Source organism: Argopecten irradians, chromosome 9 (genome assembly GCF_041381155.1).
Source record: "Argopecten irradians isolate NY chromosome 9, Ai_NY, whole genome shotgun sequence".
Taxonomy (NCBI): Eukaryota; Metazoa; Mollusca; class Bivalvia; order Pectinida; family Pectinidae; genus Argopecten; species Argopecten irradians.
Window position 1 is genome coordinate 41156283 of NC_091142.1, and position 13726 is coordinate 41170008.

Sequence of the window (13726 nt, forward strand, 5' to 3'; positions counted from 1 at the left end):
AGCTGAATAGCTGTCCCACAACAGGACGAAGACAGAATTGGTGGACTGAATTAGCTGTCCCACTAACAGGACGAACAAGATATTGTTGAACTTAAATAGCTGTCCCACAAACAGGACGAAGATAGATATTGGTGGACTAAATTAGCTGTCCCACTAACAGGACAAAGACAGATATTGGTGGACTGAATTAGCTGTTCCACAAACAGGACGAACACAGATATTGGTGGACTGAATTAGCTGTCCCACTAACAGGACGAAAACAGATATTGGTGGACTGAATTAGCTGCCCCACTAAAAGGACGAAGACAGATATTGGTGGGTTGAATTAGCTGTCCCACTAATAGGACGAAGACAGATATTGGTGGACTGAATTAGCTGTTCCACAAACAGGACGAACACAGATATTGGTGGACTGAATTAGCTGTCCCACTAACAGGACGAAGACAGATATCGGTGAACTGAATTAGCTGTCCCACTAACAGGACGAAGACAGATATTGGTGAACTGAATTAGCTCTCCCACTTAAAGGACGAAGACAGATATTGGTGGACTGAATTAGCTGTCCCACTAACAGAACGAAGACAGATATTGATGGACTGAATTAGCTGTCCCACTAACAGGACGAAGACAGATATCGGTGGACTGAATTAACTGTCCCACTAACAGGACGAGGACAGATGTTGGTGGACTGAATTAGCTATCACACTAACAGGACGAGGACAGATATTGGTGGACTGAAATAGCTGTCCCACTAACAGAACGAAGACAGATATTGGTGGACTGAAATAGCTGTCCCATTAACAGGGCAAAGACCGAAGCGTTTTTATCTGTATACTGTTGATAAAGACGTTATGTCGTCAATAGAACGAGTAAGTCTTGATAGAAGGCCTAATGTTAACACAATGCAATTTTTGTGTGATTTCGGTATCTTTATTAAAACGTAATTTCAAATGAGAGAGCTAGGTAGTACATAAGTTTATTATAGATGTGTTTAATATCTCGAATATTCTTTTATGTGTTATATTCATTCAATTGCAGTTCGATCCAATGATGATTTTCACATATTTTGGACAAAAGATAAAATAAATTGAATTGCATTCGATGACGTCATCATGGTCAGTGGTAACCATGGAAACTTTCTTAGTTCCTAATAGAGGACTAACTACTCAACGCTAGGCATAAAACATGTGACCATGATTATCATGTAACCTAAAACAGCTACTGTAAATATTTCAGTTTTTTACAATTCATTTAAATGCTCATTTAAATGTCTATTTTAACTGCCTTCAGATTTAGTCCAGTTTTGCCAACCCTTTCTTCTGTCTTCTATTTTGGCGTAGGGCGTCCGCATCCCAACCATGCACTAGCTTTCTTTTTAGGGTACCCACTCACTACTCGTCGGCTATAGTCGTCCACTTTGAAATAGCTGAAAAAATAAATGTGGATATCATATATGTTTTGCGAGTATTTCATTAAAAATTGTTAGGAATGATAAATTCAACAGAAGAAAATAAAATAATTGATAATCAAATTGATAGAAATATTGTTGCATGCTATTTATTTTTATAGTCGTGAACTTTAAAATAACTAAGTAAGATAAGCGTTAATGTCAAACATCTACAATTTACATGTTTAGTATTTCATTAAAATTGTAATAAAAGATAAAGACATCCGAAAAAAATAAAATTACTTACAATCAAATTAAAACAAATATTGCTGTAAGACATTGGTGCATTACATTAAATATTTTATCAAATTTGCTATGATACAAACAGACAACAAATAAAATGAAAAATTTAAAAGATAAAGAAACATTGTTGTGTGACACTAAAATGTCGATGCACAACTGCGTGATGAACAGCGGGTATGGTGATTTTGACATACTTCTGTCCCTTGAAGAAATAGGTATATCGGTCGTAGCGTATGGCAGCTTCTACATTGGCTGGAACACCGGGAAAGAAAGTGGAGATAGGTCTGGGGTAACCTCTGGGAGGCCGTGTGTACCCTTCATACCAAATACTGTACTCAGAACCCTGTCAAATACGTAGGAAATATAATGTAGTTAAACATACAAATGTCGTCAGATTCAATAGTTAAATTGTCATTTGTTGTAATTCGATAATGTATGGAATATTATATAAGTACTATCTGAGGTTGACAGTGCTATTCCGAGTGGTGACACTAGGGACTGTCACTCTCTAATGCAAGAAGTATTTATTGTATTATACCAAAAGTCTAGAAACAAAACTGTTTTTCAAGTATTTGCAATCTTTTTAAACATTTTACCTATTTAAGCAAAAGTCGAAAACTCATCGTCGGCAGTAAAATAACATACAAGCTTCCATACTGTACTCAGTAGCGCTTATTATCATTGCATTGTAGAAAAGAATACTAACAATAAGAATTCGATGAAATTTTCTTGCTGTCTTTTCTCCCGCGTTTGGTAAAATCTTAACATTTTTGTAAATCGCAGTGCATTCTGGTTTCATCCATTTACAACATTAGCAACGTCTCAAAGATGCTTGTAATCGCATGACTTCCGTTCACCTAATACCGGCGGGATTAATTATTACCACATATATAGCGCTTGGACGGTAAGCGGAAAGGTGTAAACGGAAAGCTCCGTACTTCATTTGAAAAAAGAGACATTGATAGACAGACTAATTGTGCAAAACTGTTAATAAATAGCTTCAGATTATTTTTGAAGCATCGCTTAAAAACCAAATATGGCGTCGAAGAAAGAAACGAATGCGCATCTTTTTCGGGCGGTTAATATTTTGCACTGTCAAAAATACACTATCACCCGTTGCCAGAGGGGTTGCTACGACGTGTCTATTGTCTCCTATTGTTCTAATGCTTACTGCCGTGTAATAGTGTGAAATACCAAATATCTCTCGACCAATCAGAATGCTGCATTCTCACTTGAGGTATAATAAAATCAAATTAAAAACGCCATAATGTAACTTTTAGTATCCAAGTAAGAGTAATTAATGCTTTTTATTCAATGAGATGGCGTCGACGACAAGAGCGATGCCATGAAGGAGAAGTACTGACTTTGAAGAGATAAATGTTTCCATCTCTCCAGAGCACTGCGGCCTTGGCATTCCGGTACCAGTTGTCGACCCCCTTAATGACCTTTGGGAAACCGCTGTCCAGCTGTCCACGTGTGTATCGCCAAAATCTGTAACCTATAATATCAGTCCACTTATTAAAATTGTACAAATTTCAATTTTATAATATTTTTACATCATATAAGTAATATATCGAATGAGCCACAGTGCTTTTATTAAACTGGAAAACTAGATCACGCACGCACATATATAATATCAAATTACAAGCAATTTTATTTGAATTGGATAGCAGGAGTCGCCGTGACCTAGATTTGTATAACCATTGTTGGCGTGACCTGATTTTGTATGACGGTGATTCATTTGACCTAGATTTGTCTGACGGTGATTGATTTGACCTAGATTTGTATGGCGGTGGTTGATGTGACCTAGATTTGTAAGACGGAGGTTGATTTGACCTAGATTTGTATGACGGAGGTCGATTTGACCTAGATTTGCATGACGGTGGTTGATTTGACCTAGATTTGTATGACGTTGGTTGATTTGACCTAGATTTGATTGAAGCTGGTTGATGTGACCTAGATATGTATGATTGTGGTTGATGTGACCTAGATTTGTATGATGGTGGTTGATTTGGCCGAGATTTGTATGAAGGAGGTTCATGTGACCTAGTTTTGTATGATGGTGGTTGATCTGACCTAGATATGTATGATGGTGGTTGATGTGACCTAGATTTGTATGATGGTGGTTGATGTGACCTAGATATGTATGATGGTGGTTGATGTGACCTAGATATGTATGACAGAGGTTGATGTGACCTAGATTTGTATGACAGTGGTTGATGTGACCTAGATATGTATGATGGTGGTTGATGTGACCTAGATTTGTATGATGGTGGTTGATTTGGCCGAGATTTGTATGACGGAGGTTGATGTGACCTAGATTTGTATGACGGTGGTTGATGTTACCTAGATATGTATGATGGTGGTTGATGTGACCTAGATATGTATGATGGTGGTTGATGTGACCTGGATTTGTGTGATGGTGGTTGATGTGACCTAGATTTGTATGATGGTGGTTGATGTGAACTAGATATTATGACGGTGGTTTCAGTAAACAAGATTTGTATGATGGTAATTAATGTAACCTAGATTTGTTTGATGGTTATTGCTATGACCTTGATTTGCATAATGTTTATTAACTAATCAGCATTTACCTTTGAAGAAATAGAGCCGTTGGTCCCTCGATCTGACGATGGCCCCCGGGTTTTTTGGAGCTTTACGGAACAGTCTCCTGATGTAGCGCCCCCTCTCGACACCATTAGCGTTAGATCTAAACCGATAGACCTTGGTCCCACGTACAGCATAAAGACGGCCATCGTCTCCTGTAAAACATCCAATTTAATTCAACATTTTGATTGGCCATTAATGCCGCCTCTTTTTAACATTAGTCGTTAAAGGTTGAAAGGAACAGGCATTGGTTTCAGTCTTTTACACATAACGTAGACTGCTTTTAGCTTCTTTCTAAATAGCAATGTTCCTGTTGATATCAGTAAATAACAGTTACTGTCCCTCTATAAATACATAGCAGGATTTATAGGAGATCGGAGGATTTTTATTAATTGTGACCATCGCCTTTCAATTTCTTAATACATGTACTATGCTTAGTGCAGATGCATAGACGTGATAGCGACGACGACGACGACCAAGATGATGATGATGATGATGATAATGATGATGATGATGATGATACGATGATGATAATGATGATACGATGATACGATGATGATGATGATGATGATGATGATGATGATGATGATGATGATGATGATGATGATGATGATACGATGATACGATGATGATGATGATGATGATGATGATGATGATACGATGATGATGATGATGATGATGGTGGTATGATGATGATGCTGATGATGATAATGATGACGATTATAATGCGAACCCTTTTAAAGAATCGACATAGTAGCATAAGAAAAATGAGAAAATGATGTTAAAAATGTTACAAACCGATAGTGATTATATTTGGTCTATCCTCTATCTCCCCATTTGATTCAATAAGAGAATGAACGTTTACCAGTATATGTGTCGTCAAATTTAAGATTGCAGTCTGTTCCCCTGGGTGCCCTAGTAGTAGTTGGTCTTCTTGTAGTGGTCCGTGGCGCGCGCGTGGGCGAACCCCCACCGCCGTTACGCCGTACACCTACAATGAAAAGATAATTGCCATATTGAGACGTAGAGCGACAGTTGACCAATGGTGCCGTGTATGTCATGAGGTCAACGACACCACTAGATTGCTAGATAAAGTTACATTAGCGCCACCTTCGTTTGTGATGTTGGAATTAACTACCACATGGTGCTTTCCCTTGTGTATAATTCTAGGTACTAGGTTTAATGAATCTAAATGATATTGCGCTACGCCAAAAAGTGAAGGTTTTCTACACATATAGTGACTATTCTCTCATCATTAAATCATCGGTTAACATGTACTGATATATATTTATATTTCTACTAAACTCAGACTCGATGAACCTTCCAAAGTTCGTGTGAGTTATTTTCCAATAATCCATATCTGATTGTAGTGGGAGGACAACTGTTAATCTTTGAGAACCCCACCTTCAACTGATTATCATAAAGATGATTAGATAAAAGGATAGATATCATAAATGCATAAGCTTAGGTAACTTTAAAAAAACGTGAACAAGTTCATGTTTGCTACAAAATTACGATACAGGAGAAAATATATACAATATATATATAAGTAAAAAAGAACCATGTCCGTGTGATGGTTTCCATATACATAACACACAACTATAAAACAGTTTTTTCCTCCCTAGCGCTTTCTCGGCTCATGCCGGTCTTCAGGGGTTTGAATTCTTTTATTTAAAAATATTTTTATATTTTATATATATATATATAAGAATTGTCTACAATTATATACAGATATATTGAGCACCAGAAACCACAACATGAAAACATCTTGAGACAAATGTAACATGAACTGCTTATTTTCTCCAGGCCTATTAAGGTTTATACCTCCATAAATAACTATTTAACCTCTAAATGTCCGTTGTTATGTATAGTCTGAAGGTAAAGTAGGACAAGATGAAAATTTATCCCAATCTGTTATTACCAAGTTCCATAGGAAATCTACTAGTGGTCTTCTATAAAAACATACAGAATCAATTACTTCCTGTGTTGGCTTTAATTTGTTTACTCGGAAACATAGACGAATGTTCACAAGCGGGATTAACTTATGACATTTAAACATAAATAAGTTGGGGGTTTGTAGATTTATTTTTGCGTTACGGGAATAACAGTCGATTAATCAAATAAAAATTCCCTAGAAACTGGGAAGACATTTAGTATAAACAATCTATTTACAATAATGACTTTGTGTCTTCGATGCACATTAACGTTAACCTTGTCACCGATTAAAAAAAAGAGTCGTTACAAAAAAAACAAACTATCAACTCGTAATGGTTATGAATCGGTTCGATCGCCGCCGACCAAGAACCTTAATCGGTGCATCATCAGGTTAATATTTGGAGGTCGGGAGGTTACACCAGGCCGTATAATCGTATGTTATTTGGTAGCGGCGTTCAAACCTTGCATACTTAACTCGATTGTGTATAAGCAGTCTGACATCAGAAATGGGGGGACACTAAAAACCGAGAGAGCTGAAAATTCTGGATCGTATTGGTTGTCGACAAGTAGTAAGCTCAATCGGCAAAAAATCAGACGAGGGTTAGGAAGTCTTCAGTTCGGGCCAAGTTATTTTACCGCTTCTTTTCCAAACGTATTCGTTATGTAGCAAACAAATTACCGTATATGCTCTGTATAGCCTGTATATCGTCCGCCCCTAGCCCATAGTTAGGGTCATATCCGGCATAGTAAGGTGCCATTAGCGCCCCTGGGACATTGGAGTGACCGATTCCTAGAGCGTGTCCAAACTCGTGAGCGGCCACGATCTCTAGATTGGTCCCCTGTGAGGTTCCTAGAGTCCATTCTTCTGAGTCATCGAAATGGGTGTCGCCGGAAATGTCTCCGGAACCGGGGAAGAACGCATGCGCCAATGTACCACCTGTAAAAGGTTTTTATTTTACATGTGAGGGCCTGTGGTACATAATGTAATATGTCGGGACATTTTAACCGCTCTGCCACCGAGGCTCCTTTCCAACTTATAGTAAGTATTGTAAAACAACCATGAAAAATCATATTTTATGACCTTTAAAGAATTATTATTGATTTACGTAAATATATATATTTGATAAAAATATTAATTACATTCATTAATTAAAATGATAAAGTCGTTATGGGCTTCCAGATATATGAAAAATTGTAAAAGCACTTGTTATTTCATTTTTCTTATCTAAACCATCGATATGTTTGGATATTGATATCCTGATTTACCTCGGCGATCAAATGGGTAATTGTCGCCATGGTTTCCGCGCCCATAGCTGATCAGTATATCGGCGTTACTTCCGGTCACTTCTCGGAAATTAATATTGGCTTGCTCGGACCATTTTGCCAAGGCATTTGCAATAGCCCTCCTAAACATAAGTATGAAAACAGTCATTGTTATATTTCACAATCTTTGGTTTATATTACACGTAGTTCCCTCCCTTTACTTATCAGAACAGCCGCTGATGGTGCAACGGTGTTCCAATGTCACATACATTCTCATCGGGGATTACTGGGTATGGTGCATAGCATAAACAAGGAAAACAATGCTGACTTAAATGAACATGTATGAAATGAATACCAGATTATTTAGGAAATCACTTGCTGACTGATTCCTAATATACACCCTTTTTGTTAAACATTAACTTGTGGTAGAAATTGTTTTCACATGTTACCTTTGTTCGCCGCGTTGTAGTTGACTTGTATAGCCAACAAATGAATATGTCACAGTATCCTTGTTCCATTTACTCCCTGAAAACAAACCACACAAGTTAGGTATTTCGAGTGAATGGTTCATTGTCTGATAAATGTGTGTAGGGGTGACAGTATATACACTGTTTATGTTAGTCTTGTCTGTATCTTTTCCATGTATTTGGATGGTTTTTTTTTTCATTTAGTGATCTTGGATGATTTTTATTTCGCACACAGAAAGAAAATGTACTGCCATTTTCGATGTCAGCATGTATATAAGTCCGTTGCCACAATTTAATAAAATTTGTTTCTATGCACATATTTATCATCATTATCCTTACTACGAATGTAATCTGAAATTTAGGTCTCGGGTTCCTTAAAAAATAAATAATAATAAAACAACTGCTACACATATGCATAGCTATGAGTTGGCAGTGAAAATGAGCGCCTTGAAATACTGGTCAAATATAATAAGTGTCATCACTTCGTTCATTATAGACAAGTAAAAAACGAGTGGAACACTAATACTATGCATAACCCTTAGTCAATTCTGAAAGAAAGAAACAAACAAACAAAGATACAAAGAAAAACATGTAATACTAAGATAACGTTCTTAATCAACCTCGATTACGTTTTAAAACCTCCAAACTTACCCACTGCATAGAACTCTAATGGTCCGTCGGGCCTACTTCGTTTCCTGGGCGGAACAAGGTCCTTTACTCCGCACCGTTCACCTGACATTTTCCGGATAGTTTTTTTATCTAGTACACCAGTCTCTGGTAACCCAGTCACCTTCTGAAAATGTCTGCAATATGTCATGGAAACATGGAATCATTTCAGCTCATTTATTAATTTCGAATATATATAATGATATAATTTGCGCTCTGATTTTTTCACAATTATGATGAAGGTGCATATAATATTCAGTTATACTTTTTATGTATTTTGTTTATTAGCTTCAATGTGAAATTAAAAGTAAGAGAAAAAAATATTTAGGAAAAAGACGATAAAACAAAATTATAAAGAATGAAGACGATCAGTGTTTAAATTACCAATTAACGCCATAAATTACCTAATTGCCCTTTCCCGATCCTCAGGGCTGTGGTTGGTTCCATCTGGCTTAGACGCTGCATCGTCAAGATAACCAAAATCTTCGAAAAATTTCTGATTGGAAAAATAGTTTTGTTTTAATCATAAAAGTCTAACATCTCAGAAACACTACTGACGATGATTAAAGTGCTCTATCAGGACCTCCATCTCACGATCTATTGTACCAAATCGCCAAACAAACCCGCGACTTAAACCTCTGCTCCTCATCCACGTCCACCAAAAAGGACGCAGAGAACCTGTACCAATGGCAAAGTGATGGTCGGCCTGATATGCTGACATAATTATCGTGTAAATTTCAATGAATGTTTGAATACATGGATCGATATAGACATGAATAAAAATATGTTAATTATAATTGCATTCTGTACCAATTCAAAATAATTAATTCATATTTTTACAAAACGAAAAGAAGCATTTTCTCAATTTCGAGAGTCGTTTCATTTTTCCCGGTGAACATTCTTGTTTTTAAATGTTCAAATGCTAAATTAATGTACTGTTTTTTCCTGTCACGTTAAGTCTATCCGGTGGTGAATTTAAAGGACGATTCCACCCACGCTTTCCATAGGGCGTGCTTCGTACAAAACTCCTATTCTCAAGTATAGTATTTCCGCACTGATCGTATTGTACCGAAGACTAAATTGTAACCTGCATGTTCGACAGGCATTTAGTTTACAAATAAGGGGAAAAAACGTTTTAATTTTATCTTATTTCTAAGGGGTTTTAAAAATAAATTTCCTTTTCTTTTTTATAGTTATATTTAATTTGTTTTTGAAGAAATTTGGCAGTCCACTAAAATAAGAAAATATAATTTTTACATAATATTGTAAAGGGTTTTGTTAGATATATTTGTTCATTTCTTTATAAAGTCATACGACAGCGTTCACTAAAATAAGGAAAATAAATACAATTGTTGAACATATCTAAATGATAACATGAAATGAAAAAAATGAATGGACAAATGGAAAGCGCAAAAAGACGTAAATGTCTACACACCTCTGGCACATATATATTGTCATAGATGCACAACTATTTGTCTAATGCTTGCAAATATTTATACTATTTATTCGTTAAGGGGTTTGTGCTGATGTTGCCTTTTAAACAGAATATCGTTTATCTACATCTGAATAGCCATTTGATGACATTCCAATGACGTTGCCAAGTGTCGCCATCATTCATGATAGTTTTTGAACGTATATTACCTTATAAAATTCACTTTAACTTTGGTAGTTAGGTAGCAAGTGATTATACTAAAAATACATCGCAATAATCTCCTATCTATGTAGTTGTGTGGTGAAGCACCGTATATATGCTATCCTCTCGAACGTCCCTCACCAAATTAATCAGCTTCTATTGAGCAAATTTTTCGGTGAAACCCTAACCCTAACTCACTAAACCTCTTTCTAACATTTCCTTAAGCGATAAGAGGTAATAAAATTTTGTGACACAATTATAACAGCAATACTCTTGTTAGTATTTGTCTGCAAAGTTACCCACAGGAGGCATTACATTTCTTATTTCTTGTCCAATACTACAAATAAACATAGTATTAACAGATAAATAAAGTATTCATTGTTCTTAAAGTCTACACAACGCGTGAGAACTTTGAGCTTAAAGTTTTAATATATTAAGTGAAGAAGTTACTAGACACATATTATTGATCAAGCCAACATTGTTAAAGCGATTGGTGATGCAAGATATATACAAACATATAGATTTGACTTTTTGTTAATTGGTTTTATCACTCTAACTTATCTGTGTCTAGAAAAAAACAAATAACTTCCTCAACAGTTGCCGTCCACATTGCAATGAACGCCAAATACAATGCAAAAACCCATTTTACCACGATCAAACTCAACAAAAAGCTCTGAACCAAGTAAAATGTTTAATTAACGTGTTCACTATATATAATATAAACTTGAACAAAAGTTTACAAATAAGATCAACGTATCGAATTTTTTTTAATACTTCATTCTCCGAAAACGTTTTTGCTGGGTGAATAGCGTGTTTTACGTAGCAGCTTTCAGTGATAATTTTATGTGACAAAATTATTATAGTAATTAATCATCGGTTATCAAATTAAGTGTATCACAGTTAAAAAAACTTTCATATTTACAAATTACGCATAGCTAGGTTTATTGGTCCTCATCGAATAATTCTATATGCATACTTACATCCGGGCTAAAAGTTGAACTGTAGGTCACACAATAAATAAGAATGGAAAGAACTGGAAGTATCCTCATTTTGTAAATTGGGTAAAAATTTCGTCCAAGTGAGAGGACGAACGCTAACAAAGGAATGACCGTTGATCTCTCTAGCAGAGACATGAGATGGATTAATAAGGTCAAGTAATTGTTGATCCGGATGTTCGCACAAAGACGGCCCCACACCACGTCCGGTGATGTGTAGCTTGTGAAGTGTGATAACGCAGCACGAAACGACCCAATTTAGGGTGTTTTTCTCTTAAAGCCGCATAATCCGTGTCTTTAAGAGTCAGTAAAACAAACAATAATAAAATATGATGTAATTTTCCCCAAATGACACGTCTAGAAAGTTCCGAGATCCAAATGTTTAAGTTTCTTAAAGTTTATTTTATATTTTTGTTCGGTCCGACGAAAGTTAAAAAAAATACCTCTTCCAATTCTTAGAAATGCTACTTTGCGCATGTCTGGAAATGTTAGTGCGGCCCGCATTCACTGCCTTGGAAACGCTACTTAAGATCCAATTATAATTAGTAGTTTTAGTCCTATCAGTCACTTAGACATTTTACTCTGTCTGTTATATAGATATCATACCAATAGATCACAAGTGATATAAGTAATTTGACTATTTATAATACGTATCTTATATCCTATCCAGTACATAAAGGCTATATACATTCTGGGATTAGCACTGCTCACCTGCTCGAAGTACAAGTAAGCTTATGCCGTGGTGCATTTGTCCAAATAATTGACTTTCACCTCCATTCAAGTTAACAAAGGTCAAATCAACTAATTACCAAGAGCCCTAGAAAACTGAGATTAGACCTGTGACATGCTGGGATGCTACCAAGTTTGTTCAAATGAATAACCTTGGCTTAAAAATAAAGAACATGTCTCACATCAATATATCATTTATTTGTACGTTTATTAATGTGTTCCATTTTACCAAATCATTGCAAATTCAATATACTATCAAAGAAAATATTTACCCATCAATTACATATATCAATTCCACCTTCCGCAAAACACTGTATCCATCCGCACATTATACCACTGCAAATCATTTTACCGACAGCCGACAAACATTTTACCAACCCGAAACGCACTTTATCCATCCACTTTCACTGTACACGTGTGATCAACGTATATAATATTTTAATGGGACCTTTGTGGTTATCCAAGACAGGTCAAAAATCGTTTGAAATATTTATAAAAAAATACCAGAAATTTAGATAACCATTCTATATGCGGTACGATTGCTCGAATCTATTTCAGTAGTATCTGAGAGTATCTATTCCATTATCTGATAGCATCTAGTCTAGTATCAATGTACACATAATGTAAGATATTGCAACACGTAATTTTTAATACCATTCTCCACAAAAAACGCTCCGTTTGCCCCCGAATATTTAGTCAAAGCATAGTCAACTGAGTACCATACTGCAAACACTCAACATATTGAGTATTGTGTATACGATGATGATGTGTATATATATAATTCAGGACTATTTAACTTCAACACACAACAATGCATTCACTTGTTCACGATAAGTAACTAGTTCTTTTACATTAAAAATAAAGTAAATCGTCAGTCATTAATTAAAATTTACACAGCATTTATCAGGCCAGTCTTAGAATATGCTGATATAATATGGGATAATTGCACTCAACAATTAAAAGAACTTTTAGAATATGTCCAATTAGAAGCAGCCAGAATTATTACAGGACTTAGGTCTGGAACATCTCACAATACTTTATACAGAACACTATCAGTAAGAAGACACAAACACAAACTAATAATGATGTACAAAATAATGCATGGCCTATCACCACAATACTTACAAGATGTCCTGAATCATTTCATTAACAATCAAAACAATAATGGCTATGCTCTCAGAAAAACAAGAATATTTAATCCACCAATATGCAGAACTAATAATTATTTTGATAGTTTCATCCCACTAATGTGTCGCACTATTAACACTTCTGATAACAATCTCTTTAACTCTCCTTCTCTCTCAGCCTTTAAACACCAACTTAATAAAGATGTCCCAGTTGTAATTGAATCAACCCAAATTTTCAAAACAGGTGATAGAAGAGCTAATATTATTCTTTGTCAACTTAGAAATTTGTGTAGTAATCTTAATTCCCACCTATATACTGACCATTTATCTGATGATACATCTTGTGCTTGTTCTTTTGAAAATGAAACTATATCCCACTACTTTCTCGAATGCCCTTTATATGACCAACATAGACTTTCCCTGTTCACCTCTATTAGTAATTATGAAAATAATAACCATATTGAAATCAATGTTCTTCTTCAAGACTGTCCTGACTGTGATGAAACTATAAACAGACAATTATTTAATGATGTTCAACTATATATTGGTAAATCAAGACGTTTTAATCTCTATATGATTTAAATTAGCCATGACATAAGCTTTTGAAATAAGCT

At 35.5% G+C, this 13726-nt stretch overlaps 1 protein-coding gene across 1 annotated transcript; it reads right to left on the reverse strand.

Annotated features, from left to right (window-relative positions):
- Positions 1-908: 908 nt before the first annotated feature.
- LOC138332356 (matrix metalloproteinase-20-like) lies at positions 909-11400 on the reverse strand. Its single transcript, XM_069280434.1, has 11 exons — positions 11242-11400; positions 9033-9124; positions 8614-8765; positions 7945-8020; positions 7499-7638; positions 6912-7169; positions 5163-5288; positions 4285-4452; positions 3055-3188; positions 1885-2033; positions 909-1426 (listed from the first exon to the last, which is right to left on the reverse strand). The coding sequence occupies exons 1-11, from the start codon at positions 11392-11394 to the stop codon at positions 1327-1329; spliced, it is 1548 nt and encodes a 515-aa protein (XP_069136535.1). The 5' UTR covers positions 11395-11400; the 3' UTR covers positions 909-1326.
- Positions 11401-13726: the final 2326 nt, after the last annotated feature.

Coding starts and splice junctions, on each gene's coding strand:
- LOC138332356 (XM_069280434.1), bottom strand. CDS start 11,394: ATGTCTCTGCTAGAGAGATCAACGGTCATTCCTTTGTTAGCGTTCGTC. Junction 8,021..8,613: donor ATTAGAGTTCTATGCAGTGG/GTAAGTTTGGAG, acceptor GTTTGTTTTCAG/GGAGTAAATGGAACAAGGAT. Junction 1,427..1,884: donor TATTTCTTCAAGGGACAGAA/GTATGTCAAAAT, acceptor TTATTTTTTCAG/CTATTTCAAAGTGGACGACT.